The 19272-nt window shown below is 44.7% G+C and overlaps 1 protein-coding gene across 3 annotated transcripts in view; it reads right to left on the bottom strand.

Annotated features, from left to right (window-relative positions):
* CREB3L2 (cAMP responsive element binding protein 3 like 2) overlaps positions 1-19272 on the bottom strand; it is a 212712-nt gene that overhangs the window by 135730 nt on the left and 57710 nt on the right. For 2 of the 3 annotated variants that reach the window (XM_081927136.1, XM_081927137.1), the window contains exons 9-12: positions 11867-11966; positions 10657-10783; positions 10255-10480; positions 4702-8410 (exon numbers count right to left, since the gene is read on the bottom strand). In XM_081927136.1, the coding sequence (XP_081783262.1) occupies positions 8335-8410; positions 10255-10480; positions 10657-10783; positions 11867-11966 (529 nt within the window). In that variant the 3' untranslated portion in view covers positions 4702-8334. Of the gene's footprint in view, positions 1-4701; positions 8411-10254; positions 10481-10656; positions 10784-11866; positions 11967-19272 lie in introns of those variants that run through there. The other variant, XR_014172151.1, reaches the window with a different exon arrangement.

Here is a 19272-nt window from a genome sequence, read left to right as displayed (position 1 = left end):
TGAAGTTTCCAGACTATGTCCAAGCATGGTCCCACATACGAGGGCCTTGCAGTAGTCCAGTCTTGAGGTTACCAATGCCTAGACTACAGTGGCCAATAGATCCTGATCTATATATGGCTGCAGCGTGCATACCAGCCAAAGCTGGTAAAAGGCACTCTTAACCACAGCTGTGTTGGACTGCTAATAAACATGTATCCAGGAGTACTCCAAATGTACTTGAGGTACCTAGGCCTCTGCTACTGGTAAGAAAATAAACAAAAAGAGAAAAAGCACAAGTTTTTATATAGCAAAATGTTTGTATTTTTGTTTTGCTGGTTTTAATATTCTTGAATTCTTTAAAAAAAAACCATGTTCTAAGTTTTAATAAACTTAAGCAAATCAATGCTCTAAGAAACACAATCCTTCCTGCAATAAATTTATTTTTTAAAATAAAACTATGTTATTAATCTAGCATATAACCTGCACTATTTGCTAAATTTGCCTTCTCTCTTGCCCTCCCCAGTCAATAAAAATATATTCGGGAGAGGTAGGTCAGAGCATCCATGCTGGCCTAAATCCTCTCTCACGCAGCATTTATTTATGCATTAATCTCCTTTAATTTTCACCCCACCCCCTGCCTGCTTTTAGTGCAAAACAAAACATGCAGTTTTAAAGAGTCATCACTTGATGCAAAGATTTTAGACACAGATGAGATTGGCATTTTGTTAGATCTGCCCTAGGCCTGCTGGAAATCTATCTGCAAGGAGGTGGATATCCACTGGTCAAAGGTGGCCCTCAAATAGACCTGAGATAAATGCATGCAACACTGAGTACTGGCTGAACTGCAGTCATTTTTCAGCTTTACAAGCTCTCCCAATACCCCACAAATCTTGTAAACAAAACACAATGATTAGTTCAGTGTTTTCTATGAAGCAAAAGGCAAATCCATGACTGTGAGACACATTACTGCTTTTGATCTCTTACCATTTGGAGGTAACACTGGACAATAGACTGTCAGCATGAAAAAGAAGCTAGAAGTACTCCAAGCATTGAAGCATGGTGTTTGGGTTAAAGCAGGTGACTGCTGTAAATACATGTGGAGGAAAATAAACAGCACCATGATGGGAGATGCCTTTTCTTTAGGAAAATATTTATTTGCCAGGAAACAGATAAAGCAATACATATTTTCACTGTACTCAGCTACTTTTTTAAAAAAGCACTTAGTTTGCTGCTTGGTTAAAAACCTGTCTGCTAAATAAAAGGTTCTTTACACACACAAAAACCTCTTACCCAACCCACCCACCCTCCCACCTGTTTGAAATATGAATGATCACATGTGGACACACCTAAAAGAGCAGTGCATGTAGAAAAAGTATAAATACAAAAAGAAAAGGCATTTAACATAGTAAAAACAACACAACAAAGAACATTAACAGTTTTAAGTAAAAAAAGGGGGGATATTATTGTAATTTACCCAAAATTTCTGAACTCTTCTCATGCTTTTTGCTAAATTCCCATATTTTATAAAGACAATTCCATTTAAATGCAGACTAACAAAAAAACCTATATTTGCCTATTCACATAGCTGAACGAGTACTGGAAATCTGGGCAGGAGGCGGCTGACTTAGATGGCCTACTGTAACAGTTGCGGCTCCTCTATGGCTACATAGAGTGGTTTGCAATCCTGCACCCAATGAATATATGCCTTGACCCACTGCATTTTGTGGAACCGAATGCATGGAACTTACAGAACTGCAACTTTTATGTTAGGCAATAAATCTAAGCTATATCGTCTCGTAACACATTCTGGTATTTAAGCCAATGAGAAATGCCTTGCTTGGATGAGATCTGCATGTGTAAATTTCCATGCGCACTAAATCTGGCTGAATGTATTTAGATTTATGGTGCAATGTGAGGTAAGTGGTATCTTCTTTGGTGGAAGCCCTGTTCAAGATCAGCTGCCATGATTGGTCGTGCTCCTTTAATAAACCACCTCCAGGTTTTCAATCTAGAGATGTATGAAGGCAGACTCTTTGAAGTTCAGAGGAAATCCACCCTATGGGGCAGATGCTTAGGGCTAGCTTAAGGACTGCACCTCCTTCTCTCCCCCAGCCACAGCGCCTAGGTTCTTTGAAAACTTCCAGATTCCACTGAGTTTGCCAGCAGATTTTGGGCACTGGTGCAATGCACTGGGAATCCAAATTTTGAACAGAAATCCATGGAGAAACCCATCGCACCTATAATCCTATTCTCACCAGAACCTCCTCTAGCAGTTTAGAATAGGGCCTGCTGCTCAGCACATCACAAAAACTGAAATGTAAAAGTTTAGCAGTCTGTGTGCTAGGCCATCTAAGTTACAGCCCTGAAAAGGCATTTGGAACTGGAATACAGGGCAACACGAATGACACCCAAGATAAAGGGTGGAAATGCTGCTTGAATGTTACAAGTCTGAAAATCAAGAGATACACTGCTGAAGATAGATCACCAATGTTCTTGGGGATTAGACATCAAATAAGTAGCACATGTTTCTACATACATAACGGAGAAGAACGTCCCCATCACGGCTAATGCTACAAAATTAAGATATATCATCATTTGATTGAATCAAAACAAACATGCCTGTGTGGTGCATGACTACTATAGAACCAGAAATAGTCCTCACCAGTTATGACCAGACAGCTCTGCCTATACAACATCACAGATGAGTGCTCAAAAACTCACCTCTGTACCAAAATCCTACAACATAAAGTTCAGGTGTGTGTAAATAAAACTTGAGAGAGATGCACATTCGCTCTATTCCCTGCTAATTCCTATATTGCCTCCTTATTCTCTTATATTGATACCTACAAAATAATGGAAACACAATGGTGGACAAAGCCATTAAAGCAGAGAAAGGGGAAGAAAGTTATGAATTAAGGCTGGTTTCCTCAACCTTGTGCCCTCTAGAGGCAACTGCCACAGCCCTGTTTAGCTTGGCCAATAGGGATGATGTGAGTGATAATCCAACAGCATTGGGAGGGCACCTGCTTGAAGGGGGCTGAAAGAAGGACCAGTGAGACAAGCTTTTCTTTTTAACAACATCTGCCTTAGTAGGGTGGATTTTAAAGTGCCTTCCCTCTTGGGAAAACTGAGGTTCTGCCAGAAACTTAGCACTGGTTCCTCAGTGATAAAGGTGGTTTAGGGTTGTGAACCAAGACACTGCGGGGAGATGATTGTGCTTTGTGTCCAAGAAGTAACACACAACTGCCTGAAACATCAGGAGAGCACCAGAATGGTGAACACAAAATTGAGCCAGAGAGACAAATAGACTGAACTGGTATGAGGCACCTTCCTGTCCTGTACTCTGATCTTATCCTGCAATCTAGTATCACAGAACAGCATACAGGTGAGTCACACCAAATTCATGGTTTTATTGAAGCCCATCAGTTTTGGTCAACACTCCATATCAACTAAGTGTGCACCCTGAAAATGTGCTTCAGCATTTTCTGCAATGGCCATACCTTTTAGACATATCTAATTGGAGGATGGAACTGTCTATTTTGGCTAGAAGCTGCATCTGAATGCGGGCAGGTAGACAGTGTGAATCATCCCACTGGATCTCTCCTATCCACGTGGTTGGGTTGCTCAGATCCAGCCCTGTCTTACAGGATTCTCTTCATAGATAAGTGGTTCCCCAGAGGTCCTGGGTACATCTAAAAGTTGCCTCCCCAGGGTCCTGTGAAAGTTTTCAGCATTTCCTCAGAGAACTAGTTAATGTGAACAATGCTTACATTCTCAAACTCAGGTATTTCTTGAAAACCAGATGGGGAATGGTACCCATAGGCTTTCCTGTTTACAGGCTAACCATTTTGTGTGTAGACCCTGCGACCCCTCCAGAAGATGCTCAACTGAATATCCAATCACCTCTGATGATGTTGGCGGTGGGTGATGGGAGTCCAATGACATTTATAGGACCACACAGGCACATTTCTAGAGTAGATGATCACCTCTCCTATATTACCACATTGAACCATTCTCAAGAGAGAAGACTGGGTGCTTGTGTGGCAAACTGTACTTGAACATCTAAACCTGTGAATTCTAGTGTGGTCATTTGAATATTTCTAGCCAGCCACAAAGCTCTGCATCAGAGATTCCCATTTTGCCAAAACAGCAACTAAAACATACAAGTAGAAACTGTAAATTTTGCATAGAAAAATATCAAAGGGAACCAATTGTACACTTGTATAAGTTATGTGATTCCAGGATGTAAATTGTGACTTACGTTCCTAAATAGATTATTTTGTTACTTTTCAATATAGGACTAGAGTGCTGGTGTTCCATCAGGTGGAATAATTAGCAATGGAAGGGTGATTGTGCTGCTGTTGTGCACGATCACTGTGCTAATTCTATAGGCACTTAAGCCTTAATTGAACTATTACGGTCTGCACTTTCATTTTATTCCCCTTTGACCTCACTGTTTAGTTTTCCTCTCTACATACCAAAAAACATTAGTTAAGGTGGTAGTCAACTAAGTTTTACTCAGAATAGGCCTGTTGAAAATAATGAACATGACTAAGTCCATTCATTTCAATGTGTCTACTATGAGTAAGGCTTAGTTAACTACTAAGCCACATTCTTTATGATGGCATAACATTATTGTTGTCTTGAGGACTATTAGGAAAGAAGAAACCTAAGTAGATGGTGAAAACTGTCAACATGTTGAAATAATTTAAGATAAATAGCTGGTTTTTAATTTAAGTTACATTTATTTTAAAAGACGTTCAACACAAATTTCACAGGACCTTGTTTCTGATGGATTTCTCTTTTCTTTTTTTTCATTTCGCAAGAAATCAGATTTGGATCCGGAAGCCCTGGCTTTGAACTCCTGCTTGCAAAGACACCCAGAAGAACTCCACTAGTAAGTAAATATGAACTTAGGGAAGGGCTGCATCTCAGTGGTACAGCATCTGGTCTGCAAGCAGAAGGTCTGAGGTTCAATCCTTGGCACCTCCAGGTAGAATTGGGACTGTCTCCTGCCCAAAATCCTGGAGAGTCATTGCCTGTCAGTGAAGGCAATACTGAGCTAATTGGACCAATTGTCTGACTCCATATAAGGCAGCTTCCTATGTTTTGTAACTTTTGAAAAACAATCCCCCCCCTTTAGTCACTATAGCAGTGGCCTACTGTTTCACCTTCAAAAATACAAGGGGAAAATGGCCCCTTTCCAATTAGCAATTAGAGGAGAATTATTTTTGTCACCGAGTGGGGAAAAGGATGCTAAATATACAGAGTCTTATGCTTTGTGTGGAGTGGTGGGAGTTTGCACAATGGCCTTGTGACATGAGAGATCCCAAGTTCTTCGTGGATATCCTTCCTGATGTGGCAAATTAATGTTACTCACTCACTTGACTGACAGCCAAACAGCGTCTAGACAGCATGCACTCCGCAAAATTGAAGGTTCAAACAAAAGAAAAGAAAAGAAAACCCCACGGATGGAATAATTCCTAAAAGGGGAACTTAGGCATTTTAAAATTTGACATTTAACCCAGATTTATCATCAAGAATTGGACGATGTTGCTAAGAATAGCTGAAGAATAATAAAGAAGGGGGTAGGGAGCACATCTTCAGCTTGGAGTAAAATGGAAAACCAACAATTTGCATCAGCTGAAATCTGGCTCGGAAGCATATGCTTCAACATTAAATTGCACGGTAAAAATAGCAGATATAAAGGGAACGCTAGCGCAGAATCGAAGCATATGCACAAATAAAACACACCATCTACATGCTAGTCAATGATTATGCAATATTAAGAAGCATCACTGACCGAAGCGTGACTTCCATAAATATAGAGTTTACAATAATGCCCCTTTCTTTTATAAGCCCACCCATCAGCTTTCTTAAAAAAAAAAAAAAAAGTATAATTGCTACAAGTATGTGGGATCAATGACAGATGATGTGATGGAGTTCAATACACAGCGTGAAATAACCACTGCTTTGCATGTATAGCTGTTCTTGAGAAACCCTGCAGGATAGCAGCCAAGGGCACTGTTTTTAATTACCCAAACAGGCAGCTAAAATTTTAGCAGAGGCCCTTGGCGGATGGGGGAACCATTGTTCTACAGCAGGTGTAGGGCTGTTGCTTCCATCAGCCCCAGCAAGCATGGCCAATGGCCAAGGAAGCAGAGTTGTAGTTCCGCAAAATCTGGCAGCCAAAGGTTCTGCACACCTTTTGCACTGTTAAGATATCCATCTATGCAACCGCTTCCAATATTAATTTAAGATGGTGACTGGTATGGAAAGTGACACACAAATGTAGCCAACAATCCTCATCACAAGTGGGTGGCAGATGTTTGCTGAATTTTCCGGAGACAGAATCGGCCCCTGGCACTCAGGAGAGGACGTTGCGGTCATTTTAGCTTGCCGTAGCGGGGAACAAGTAGAACATGAGATTTAAACCTTTGCTGATTTTCATCACAACGTCTGCTTTAAGTGAGTGCATGCACAATGGAACAGAAAATGCAATAAGATTCAGGGTAGTGGGTGAGGGCATTGCACTGCATCAATTTTTACGTTGAATGTCAGGGGCCTAAAACAAGTTATAGAATTTTTTTTTCAAAAGTCACCCAGAGCATTTGAGGGATTTCACATCCTTTGCTTGTCATTCCGGCTGCCAGCTGATATCACGGGGCAACTAATAAATACTATTTACAAGAGGAGGGGCAGGGATGGCAGAGGAATCTGAGTCGCCTGGGGACTCTCGCCTGTATGAGAAACTGGTACAAATTGGTTTCTCCAAGCAGATTTGGTTCAGGCTGGCTCCATTTTCTCATGCAGACCAGACAAGAAAGAGACTAACCGAATTTTGTCTATTCTCTTCATGAAGACAGATGCAGCAAAGGAATCAGTGTCTGCTTTGTATTTGCAGCATACAATTGGTACACGCCCATAGATGGGAATGGAAAATTCTGTAAGGGGAAATGAAGGCAATGTAGCTTTTGCTACCGAACATGGGTGTCTTTGGTTAATAAGGTAGCATCAAGAAAATGAGTTATTGCAAGACCAGGATACAAGACATGGAAACATGTGGATCTGACCGATTCCTATCAATTTTGCCCTCATTTTATAGGAAGGGACAAGTTTGTAGTCCTCGTGGAGGGAGGAAAAAGGTTAAGGCAATGCTGGCTACAAGATGTGAGACAGTGCGATCCTACAGATGTCTACACACAAGTAAGTTCCACTGAGTTTAATGAAGCTTGCTCCTAGATAAGAGAATATAGAACTGCAACTGGTTTGGGTAGAAGACTCAACCTAGCACATGCACCAATGTTGCATGAGGGATCCCACACTTAGAGCTTGCATTGGGGGGAAAGTTCCCATTCCTCACATATAGCTTAGTTCTCAGTGACGAACGCAATTGGAAGTTTTCGAGAACAAGGATCATAAAATTTTGCCAGACCTCTGTTAACCTATCAATTCCTGCCCATTTTCACCACCAAGGTAAAAAATCAAAAGGAAGTGCCTCCCTTGTGGTTGCATTTCTATGGCACAACGGGGGCGGGGGAAGCAGAAATGGTCCAGGACAAATTATCAGGGAAGCGTAAGAGACATGTTTGCCACTCCATGGTGACATTTCCTTGTAAAAAAGGGTTTGAAGAGTTTGGATTTGATATCCCGCTTTATCACTACCCGAAGGAGTCTCAAAGCGGCTAACATTCTCCTTTCCCTTCCTCCCCCACAACAAACACTCTGTGAGGTGAGGCTGAGAGACTTCAGAGAAGTATGACTAGCCCAAGGTCACCCAGCAGCTGCATGTGGAGGAGCGGGGAAGCGAACCCGGTTCACCAGATTACGAGTCCGCCTCTCTTAACCACTACACCACACTGGCTCTCATAAAGGAATAAAATGATGGTGTTAAGAGTCACCTAATCAGGGGAGGCTGATCTTGGATGATTTCAGAAAACCCTCTATAAGTCATTAAACCACTTTTGCACATTTTGTTACCCTTTAAGAGACCCGAAAGAAGGCATCTAGTCATTTTTGCGGTGATGGTGAGGACTGCTTAAGTTATCCCTTCTGCACCTCCACCTAGAGGCATGCCTACTCCCATCATCTTCCAACAAGCTCTCCTTCCATTCTTCCCCTTGGTTGTAGAAGCAGAAAGGCAAACTGAGTAGTGCGAGTTGGAGGCTGGGGGAGGGGAGGGGAGAAAAGAACATGGACTACAGAGACAAAAGCCACTTCTTCCCAATCCAGTGCAGAAAATCAGCCGGGCACTTTCCTCGTGGCCTCTGGATTTACTGACAGAGACAAGTTCCTCAGACCTTTGGTTGGAAGAAAGAGAAAGGGTGGGAGGGAATCCCTTTTTTTATTTTCATCTCAAGATGTAGCATTAACTCTTCTGTCAATTTCGACAATCTTCAGAGTTTCGTTTGCATCCAGCTCTGAGTTGACTCTGTAAAGCAAAGGTAGGAAAAGAAGTGGCAGTACAGTCATACCACATGTTACGTTTGCTTCATGTTACGTTCTTTCAGGTTACGTCCCGCAGTGACCCGGAAGTACCAAAAAGGGTTACTTCTGGGTTTCTCTTCTCGCACATGCGCAGAAGCACAAAATGATGTTGTGTGCATGTGCAGAAGCAGCGAATCGCAATCCGCGCATGCACAGACATGCCGCTGCAGGTTGCTCTCTTTTTATGTTGCGAACGGGCCTCCGAAATGGATCCCGTTTGCAACCAGTGGTACCACTGTACTACAAAACGGCAACCAAAATCACAGTGCAGGCTACTTTTTCCATTGCTCTTATCAGCAGCCGTGGCAATTTACACAATGCAAGCATGTGCTCTGCTGCACAGCAAAAAGATCTGTGGCGGCCTTCCTGCCAGCCTCGCTCCCTGGAACCATTTTGAACTGGAGATGCCAAGATCTGGCACCTGGGACCTTCTAAATGCAAAGAATGTTGCACAATTTGGGGCTGCAATGCTTAGTCATTTATTTGGTTAATATATATATATATATGCGCACAACTATTTTTAATGCATTATTTTTAATACCAGTGCCACCTCTACTATTCCCACCTGCACAAGAGAAAAGGAAAGAGCCCATCTTCTCCTAAGCGATGCCTGCAATTGTGAATACATCATTGAAAATGGAGGTAGCCACCCGATGTTCTCCAAAAGTTGCTGGACCACAGCTGCCACCGCCCCTGGCCATTACCCATTCCTGTGGGGGCTGATGGGAGCTGGAGTCCAACAACATCTGGAGAGAGCTCTATGTTGGCTACCCCAATCCAGCCCAGCTCCTACTCAGTACAAGAAAGCCACAGCCAGGACATTCCCAACAGATGACTGTCCAGCCATCTGCAAGGAGACCCCAGCATGCCTTTCCATTGCTGAACAGTGTTTACCCTTAAGAAGTTTCTTCTCGTGTTCAGATGAAATCTGATTAACTAAAGCCTATTCAGCAGGCATCACCTGGGCAAGGGCTGTGGCTCAGTCGTAGAACATCTGCTTTGCATGCAGAAGGTCCCAGGTTCAATCCCTGGCACCTCCGGGAAGGACTTCATGTCTGAAATTCAGGAGTGTTTCTGCCAGTCAGCATAGGGAATACTGAGTTAAATGGTCTGACTTGGTATGAGGCAAATTCTGCAATAAGCTTTTGAGAGCTTCATCCAGAACAGTAAAAGGTTAAAAGGGGGGCTTTGGGAGATGTGGGTCCTGTCCTCCCCACACCCTCATCCACTGTCATAGGAGCAGTAATCACACCATTCAAAGTTGGAGTTTACTCCTTATTAGCAAAAACACAATTTCCACAGACTTGGCTGAGGATCAGGCCTAATGAGCACTGGTGGTCTTCCTCCATGAAAATCAGTTGCTGAGACTGAAAGTCCCCCCTTCCTCACAGCCGTCTAGATCCCCTCCTCTCCAGGGCTTTCCCCAAGGAATCAGAGACTGCGCCTGCATGAAGCCTGACGCTGCTCTGCCCATTTCAGCCCTCTTCTGGTTCTGGGAGATGGCGGGTGGAGGGCAGCTTGTGGCAGCAGGAGGGAGAGACATCCATGACTCTGCACCAGCCTGATTTGTTTCTGCCTCTTGGCCTTCCTCCTCTCCTGCCTCTTATTCTCTGCCAGAAACTCTTCCTGCTCATTAAACCCTGCTACCTCTTCAGCTTCCGACACCTCCTCTTCCCAGTCTCCTCCCCCTGACCGCTCATTGGTTCTCAGACTTCTTCCTGTGGAAGTTCCCTAGCTGGTTCCTCCCACCACTGCTCTGTGTTCAACCAGCCCATGCCCTCCACTCACCTGTGCTGCTGGAACTCCACCAGCAATGATTTCTCTAGCCTCGTTTCATTGGCTATCATGATCTCTGTGACTTGGTCGTGCGGTGACCTGGACACGGATTCCGAAGGCAGAGCTGAGTGCTTGGAGGCCTCCAGGTGCCTGTCCCAGCTGTTGCTGCGATCTGAGAAGTGCTGTTCCTCCAGCAGGTGAGGAGGCCCCTCATAAGTCAGAAGACTCCTTGACCTCACTGTACAGAAACAGGTAGGAGGGAGAAGGGATGAAGAACAGAAACCATTTTGGACACAAAATGTAATGCAAATCCCCTTATGTCAGATCTAGCTCCTTAGGGCAGAGGCAAATCGTAGCTCCCTCTCCTTTTGGAAACTGAATAACCGCAGAACCACGAGAGAGATGCTCACTCACCTATAGAGGCTGTATATGACTCTGGCATGGAATGCTGGGATGGTAGCACTGCCTTTGTGATGGAGGACGTGGGACCGTAACTTTGGGAAAAGCTGCCAAAAATGATTGCGAAGCATAAAACTACCACCTGGCGGGGGTGTGGGGGGAGAGGAAGGAAAGACACAGAGACTCGGTTATACTTGAGCCAACGAACAGAAATAAGGTCTTACAGCTCGAACATCAAATACGGAGCAATATCAAAACCAAGAAAATGATGTGTGGCTCAGAGGTGATTTCCTTCCCCAGGCTGCATTAATCATAAGACAGGATGCTTGAAACTAGGAGCGCAGATGCAATCCAGATTCAGCTCCACAGAAGGAGAGACGTTCCACATTAGTATGGCAATGCTGGAAGCTCTGCAGCCATTCCGCTCAGCCGAGCTACTTACTCGCAAAACTCAAAAAGGTAGGAAATCCATCTTGGCTAGACTAGGCTGTGACATGAATTTCAATGTTGTTTCATAACATCGCAGTGGGCACTTCCCAGGCTCCTCGCGACTCAACAGGCACACACAACCGTGAGTTTAAAAAGCAGCCTGACAGGACATGTTGGAAGAGGGAAAGCTCAGGCAGGAAGGGGAGAATTAACAGGAGCTCAAAGTGGGGGCTTGACTGGTAGATGCAGGGACAGCTGCTTAAAAAACAAAAACAACACCAAATTGCCCCTGTTGGATTCATAGAGCAAGGATGGGGGGGGAGAGACAAGCACATTTCAGTTTTCGCCTGCCAAATAAAGCCAGCCTAGAAGCAAACGACACAGCTCTCTGGGGACAATATGACTTTGCAATGCTGCCGAGGGAATTGCATGGTTGAATGCTCACTGGCCAAAGAAAGCTAGCACATCAGGAAGAAGCACTTTTTAGCTTGAGATGAGAAGAAGTGCAGGGGGTTTTTTATGTTAGGCAGAACATGTCATATTGGGGAGAAAGAAAGGCATACAGGAGATCTGAGGTGGTTATTTTGGGGCTAGCCCACTGTGGAAAAGTTTAAAAATTGCATTTGTTGCTGTACGCGCTTCCCCCTTTGGCACAGCCCATCACTGGCATGTGGCCCCTGGGCTAAAAACGGTTCCCTGCTCCTGCGCCCCACCACGATGTAGTTCCAGATAAACAATGTGACCCATCGATGGCCCAGGGAGGGACCTAAGGAGACAAGGAATAGGCAGGACTCACCATGAGGCAGGTCCCCGTTTGCGTGCCGGCAGCTTTGCACGAGCGAGACACTTTGCCAGCCACCATGGCTTGGAGCCTCTGCAGTTGCTGCAGGAGTGTTCTGAAAGATGGAGAGCGGCAGAAGTCAACATGTGTTGGTCTGGGATTCTGCATTTCATGCACCACTCGTATTCTTTGTCCTTACGTTCTGTCATATTTATACAACGCTTCAACATTTGTTGGGCCTGCCAATGAAGAGGCACATGCCCAGAACACATAGAGGACTGTTTCTTCTTCTGGGGCACTAGATCGGTTGAACCTGTACAGAGCAGAGGGCTCCTCCAGACAACCTGTTCATTGAGCATTCATTCCTACTACCTTGCACAAAGCTTACATGGAGGTTAAACTATGTCTGGCCTTTCTTGAGCATGCATCCCGATTAGCTTGGGATTAGGTTGCAAGAGAAGATCCATCCTGATCTGGTCGCAGGGTGTTTGTAAGAACGCAGGAGGAGCCTGCTGGATCAGGCCTATGGCCCACAGCATCCTGTTCCCACAGTGGCCAACCTGATGCCTTTGAAAACCTGTTAATCATGAAACCTCCCCGTTAATCATTCACACTTTTCATGGGATTTCCCCATCACTTTCCTACCTGCAAAAGTCAGATTCTTATTTAAAGAAGATTTGTTGACCTAGGGCAGGTGTGGAAAACCTATGGCCCTCCAGATGTTGCTTAACTACAACTCCCATCATCCTCAACCACTGGCTACATTGACTGGGGCTCATGGGAGTTGTAGGTCAGCAGCATATGGAGGGCCATAGGTCCCCACCCCCTGTCCTCAACTGTCTCTGGATGTCTCCAGACTGTCACTCTTCTGTGAGAGGGATTTAAGCATGTGCCAGCAATTTGGGTTTGAGCAATTACAAGTGGGCTAAAGCTCTCTGTTGACCTGCTGCAACAAACCACTTAAAAAAGTAAAAAATCCAACAATTGCACACTTTATCTGGCAGCCTGAGGCCCTATAGTTTCGCTCACAAGGAAAACAAACATACATGTTTTCAAGCTGCATGAATTATATTCTACACCATGGATGTGGTATAGAGGTCACTGAATTATCCCTTAAGAATTGGCCATGTTGCTTGGGCCTGATGGATGTTTTTAACGTGTGATTTTACTGTATTTTTGGTTTTTATGGAAGCCGCCCAGAGTGGCTGGGGAGGCCCAGCCAGATGGGCGGGGTATAAATAATAAATTATTATTATTATTATTATTATTATTATTATTATTATTATTATTGGAATCGGGAGTCCAACCGCACACATTCCCCAACCCTCTTCTACACACTTCAGTTCAATCTTTCTTTACATGCTCAAGTTACAAAATACATTCCCAGAGGTGCCTTTATAGCCAAATGTAAATTTGCCTTAAAAAAACACAACAGCAACAACAGCAACAGCAACAACAACAACAACAACAACAACAAAGCACCTCTCTAATTAGGGTCTGAATGAATTCAAGATGTTCAGGCTTAAATTAGGACTCCCAATGCTCCCACCAGAGATCTATGTGGACCAGAACTCTTTCTTAATATTATTAATAACCACTGCCCTAAAAAAAAATCTGCTCATCTGAAGCCTCCTATTTTGTAAAATTTAGGTGCCTTTTCTGAATGAAACGAGAGCATACTTTGAGCAGAAAAGTAGTGAGGGAATGCAGTGCTGAATCCATTCCCTAGCTGCCATTTCACAGAACCAAATCACTCCTGCTTACACCTTTCTTATGCAAGCATCCCTCTCTCTGTTTTGAAGCCCATGTGGGCAGGATGTTGCTGGAAACTGCAGGAGGGGAGAGTGCCCCTGTTCTCAGGTCCTGCTTATGGGCTTCCCACAGGCATCTGGTTGGCCACTGTGAGAACAGAATGCTGGACTTGATGGGTCATTGGCCTGATCTCATGTACTTTGTTAGGGATGCGGGTGGCACTGTGGGTTAAACCACAGAGCCTAGGACTTGCTGATCAGAAGGTTGGCGGTTCGAATCCCCGCCACGGGGTGAGCTCCCATTGCTCGGTCCAATCTAGCAGTTCGAAAGCACATCAAAGTGCAAGTAGATAAATAGTTACCACTCCGGCGGGAAAGTAAACAGCATTTCCATGTGCTGCTCGGGTTCGCCAGAAGTGGCTTAGTCACGCTGGCCACATGACCCGGAAGCTGTATGCCTGCTCCCTCGGCCAGTAAAGTGAGATGAGTGCCACAACCCCAGAGTCAGTCATGACTGGACCTAATAGTCAGTTACCTTTATAGATACCTTTATCTAATTGCTGGCTGGAGAAGGGGGACAAGAGACCCTGACACATCTCCGCTCAACATTCCTCTGAAGCAGCTTTTCTCTTTATATAGAAGCCAGAATTAGGGCTCTGTTGCACACTGTGATATGCTTGAGTTGCAGAAACCCCTTGGAGATGGGAAGCTGCCACCATGTAATTGAAAGCAGAGGAGAAAAGGCTCCACAAATACGCTTGCCGTGTTCGCCGCAGGGATTGCTCTTTCTGCCCTCTGGCAAGTATCCCATCCGTCATCTAGCATCACCCGACACCAATTCCCCCTCTCAGCCAGGCCTGACTCTTGGGGAAAGAGACAGAATCTCTTCTGACTTTGCCTCCAAAGCTCAGGGCAAAGTCAGAGGTGAGACTCTGGCCTTTCCCAAGAGGACTGTGGTGGTGGTACGGCAGGATGATCAGTGGAGACCGCAAATCATTCCCAATTTTCCAGTCCAGCTCCAAAGTGGAGACCCCGTAGGCAGGGCTGCGAAACCCTGGAGAGCTGGTGTCAACAGTACTGGGCTAGACCCAGTCTACACAGCTGTGATTCAGCTTAAGTCAGCTTCCTATGTGCACTGTGCTGAATAGGAACATAAGATCAGGCCAATAGCACATGTAGGGCAGCATCCTGTTCTCACAGTGGCCAACCAGATGCCTGTGGGAAGCCTTTTAAAACAGGACTTGAACACAAGAACTCTCTCCGCACCTGTGATTCCCAGGAACTGGTATTCAGAGGCCTAGCTCACTGCCAAAGCATGTGCTTTGAATGCAGGAGATTCCAGGTTGAGCATCTCCAGGTTAGAAAGGATCAGGTGACAGGAGAGGGGAAGGACCAAAGGAATAACAAGAAACTGAGATGAGCAGCTCATGTGCCGGGTCATGGCTACTTTACAACTCAGGATAAAACTTCTTGCAAACTTGAACGCTTCATTTGGATATAAAATGTGGTGCTAGGGGAATAAATCAAAGTCAAAAGCCTCGCTCATCTGCAGAGAAAAGACATTCTTCAGTTTACTGAAAACAATTCATTTTGGCAGCTATCTACTGAAAATGGAAGGGGTAGGCTAAGTGAGAAAAAGCCATTTAAGAAGTTAAAGAGGGAGAGGGGGGTGGGGAGTAGATGATACACTAAGAGGCCCCAGCAGTGCATCTTACTAAAATTCACAACGGTTTTGGTGAAGCAAGTACATGCATAGCTCAAAGAAGTGGGCGGGGGGAGGAGAAAAAGGTGAGAGCATAAAACAGGAACTCTGATGCTGAAAGAAATGGCCATCTTTGCCTGACACACTTAGGGGGTGCAATTCAAAGAACTGCCTTCTCCAAAGCAGTGTGTGTGTGTGTGTGTGTGTGTGTGTGTGTGTGTGTGTGCGCGCGCTCACATTTGAACTTTCCTGGCCAATGAGGGCTCAGCCATTTCACAGCTTTGCCTCCTATCTTCCATTTAGCTTTATTTTTTTCATTGTGCCCCCAGGGTGTGTGGGTGCAAAGTGAAGACTACAGACAGCCCCCGCTCCAAAGACTGACAGTCAACAAACCAGAGGAGTGTAGCCTGCAGGACAGACTTCATGATCACAACTGAGGTGACCCAGGTTCAGAAGTTCACTGGCTGGCCTTTGGCCAGTTATTCTTGGCCTAGCCTAACAGGGATGTTGTGTGGATAAATGGGACAACTCAATCTACTAGCCCATCCATAGAAGGAAAGGAAGGAAATGGTCATAATCAACCCTAGTAGCAATGGGGTGGCAAGAGGCAACTGGCAGAAGTTGTGTGGCTAGTGTGCCTCTAGAGTGGACAAGGAAAGCCTTTCTAAAGAGAAGGGCAGCTGATGGACAAGGAAAGGGTAGAAGAGCTCTTCCAGTCACCGTCTTTTTGATTTTCTGCCTTCTTTACATCCACTGTGTTTTGATGCTGAAGGATTGAGCAAAGTCAATGGTTTCTCCACACCCTATTCTAAAGGAAGCAGCCATTTCAGATAAATCAGTGCTGAATACCCACCCATTCCAAACCAATGTTCATGCAGCACAGACACCTGATCACCAGAAGGTTTATCAAACAGTGCTAGAAGAAACCAGGGAGATTTTAAACCTTCATGTTTCATTTAAAATATCAATCGTGTGTTTTCTGGGAAAGCAGAAAACTAAGAAGTTCTGCTGGGTTGTTGTTGTTGTTGTTTCTGTCACTGCCCTGTAAATAAATAACTGTACAGTTGTACCTTGGTTGTTGAACTTAATCCATTCCGGAAGTCTGTTTGACTCCTGAAACCATTCAAAAACCAAGGCGTGGCTTCCGATTGGCTGCAGGAACTTCCTGCACTCAAGCAGAAGCTGCGTTGGACGTTCGGCTTCCGAAAAACATTCACAAACCAGAACACTTACTTCCGGGTTTGTGGCGTTCGGGAGCCGATTTGTTCGGCAACTAAGCCATTCGAGAACCAAGGTACCACTGTACACAAGTCAATTATGGCATTTCTACAACTTGGTTTCTGAAGCCCCCTTTACATACCCAGAGAGACCCTTTAAAAGGCAGGTTTACTGTTGAATTTAGTTAACAACCAGAAAAAGGACACTGGCACATCAACAAGGAAATGTCCAATTAAGTCTCAAAGCCATAATCTTAAGAGGCAATCTGTTTAATAGGAACTCTGGAAAATGAATCAGATCAATTTCATTCCGCCAAAATGTGCAGCATCCCAGCAACGTCCCCTTCAAAAGGACTTGACACCAACACATTTGCAAGAAAAAAGAAAGACCCGTGCTGGGCTGTTTGCCCGGCCAATGCACATCTGCAGCAATCCCAAGTGTATCAAATGCCAATGCCAAATGGAGAGCAGGAGTAGCTAAATTTCTTTTTGGATGGAGGGCTGCATGCATTCTTGGCCAATCAATTGTTTGCACACAGAAAGGACCAAAAACACTGCAGAACAAACCAAGTCACTTATATTGGATGCTGCCACTGCTAGAAGAGTACAGATTTTAGCAGATTTTAACATGTAACATATTGTCAAACACTGATGAGACTGGGGATGAAAATAGATAAGCATATCTCAGTTGACCAAAGATGGTAAAAATCTCAAGAGCGTCTTTATGCTATTTTAATGCAAATGGAGCTGAAGGATGGTTCACTTGCAAGACATCTGAACCAGCAAACTCCAATCCAAATATTAAATTTAAAAATATTAGGACAGCCAGTCAGTGAAGTGAAATAAAAAATATCACCTATCTTTTTACTAATGATTAATCTGTTCAGTGTAAGCAAATCAACAAATTACAATGCCTCAATAAAGTCTCCTTTTGCAAAAACTGGAGGAAGGGAAGTTTATTCTCAACTTAAATCCACAAAAGATAATGGCTTTGCATTCAACCCAGTGCTAAGGTCAAGGTTGTATCAGTGCAATGATTTTCCTTGCACAATGGAACCTCCCCCCCTCCCTGTGTGTTGTTCCCTAAATCTCTTTTGGGGGGTTTTCAACCCTCAAGAGCAAATTTGGGGACTGTACAGAACACACACTGGTGGACGAATTCCCATTCCACTCCTTGCACTGACTTTTGCTAGCATGGTGGGTTTGTTAAATACGGCCTTTATTCATTATCTTTATCCAACCAAATTCAAAACTACTGTAGTACGGTCAAAATATTGCTTAGAAACCTAAACAAGACCATACCTTCTCAATACAGACGAGGAATGTGAAGGCTCAATGCCTTTCAACATGTTTTTCAAGGGAGCACTATCAGCTATATAGCAAGAGTGGGAAACCTGTAGCCTTGCAGACTTTGCTAGACTATTGATTCCATCATCCTTAACCATGCTGGCTGGGGCCAATGGAAGTCCAAATCCAAATCATCTAGAGGACCACAAGTTCCTCAACCCTGAGCTACAGCTGAGAAACACAAGAAGCTGCCTTAGTCTATCAGGGCACACTATACTTGTCTGTCTGGCCCAGCTTTGCCTTGTCTGGCTGACAGGGGCTCTGTAGGGACTCAGACTGGGGTTCTTCCGCATCACCAGCTGATCCATTCTTAGCTAGACGTGACATGAATTGAACCTGTTGGCATACAATACTGTTGTAATATGGCGCCTCTTAACCAGCAGGTAAGGGATGCGGGTGGCGCTGTGGATTAAACCGCAGAGCCTAGGGCTTGCCAATCAGAAGGTCGGCAGTTCGAATCCCCACGACGGGGTGAGCTCCCATTGCTCAGTCCCTGCTCCTGCCAACCTAGCAGTTTGAAAGCACGTCAAGTGCAAGTAGATAAATAGGTACCACTCCAGTGGGAAGGTAAATGGCGTTTCCGTGCGCTGCTCTGGTTCGCCAGAAGTGGCTTAGTCATGCTGGCCACATAACCCGGAAGCTGTACGCCAGCTCCCTCGGCCAATAAAGCGAAATGAGCACCGCAACCCCAGAGTCAGTCATGACTGGACCTAATGGTCAGGGGTCCCTTTACCTTTACTTTAACCAGCAGGTAGATAGTGCTTGAGCCTTCTCCCCAGTCATCTAGGCCATTTTTAATTGTTCTCCTGTCCCAGACAGGTTGCACAAACAAAAAAGTTCAGCATAGGGAGAAACAGACCAAAAGGAGGGTGCTTTGCAAGGTATAATCAATGGGTGCAAGAATGGTTAAGCACACCCACCCGTAAGCCTACAATCTGCAAGGCATTACAAATGCCTCTTCTGTCCCCATACCATAACCATGAACTTGGGTAAGAGGAGCTGAGTTTGTTATGGCAACATGCCATTCTGCCTTCAAGAGCACAAAAGCAGTGTGTGGGAGATGCTTTCTAAACTCCAAGGCTGCCTCCGCAGTATGAGATCCAGAGATTCGGAACACTTGCTATCCAATTAGCAACACACACCAAGTGCCAGTCAGACTTGGAAACCACTTCTGGGTCTTTATCCTCAAAGAGATAATCCGCTCCCAGGTGCAGGCACACACTCCAGCGATATCGTCCAACAAATGCATGAGTGCATTCCTTTATCTGGGTGGTTTTTCAAAAAATATGTATGTCAGATTCACTGCCCTAGTCCGTCATAGTGCAGGAAGCTGACAGAGCCCAGGTGCATGATCCAGCAAGAGAAGAGACGTTATTGATGGGATTTGCTCGGTCCTGACACCAC

The sequence above is a fragment of the Podarcis melisellensis genome (genome assembly GCF_964234715.1).
Source record: "Podarcis melisellensis genome assembly, chromosome: 10".
Taxonomy (NCBI): Eukaryota; Metazoa; Chordata; class Lepidosauria; order Squamata; family Lacertidae; genus Podarcis; species Podarcis melisellensis.
This window is presented reverse-complemented; position numbering and strand designations above follow the sequence as displayed.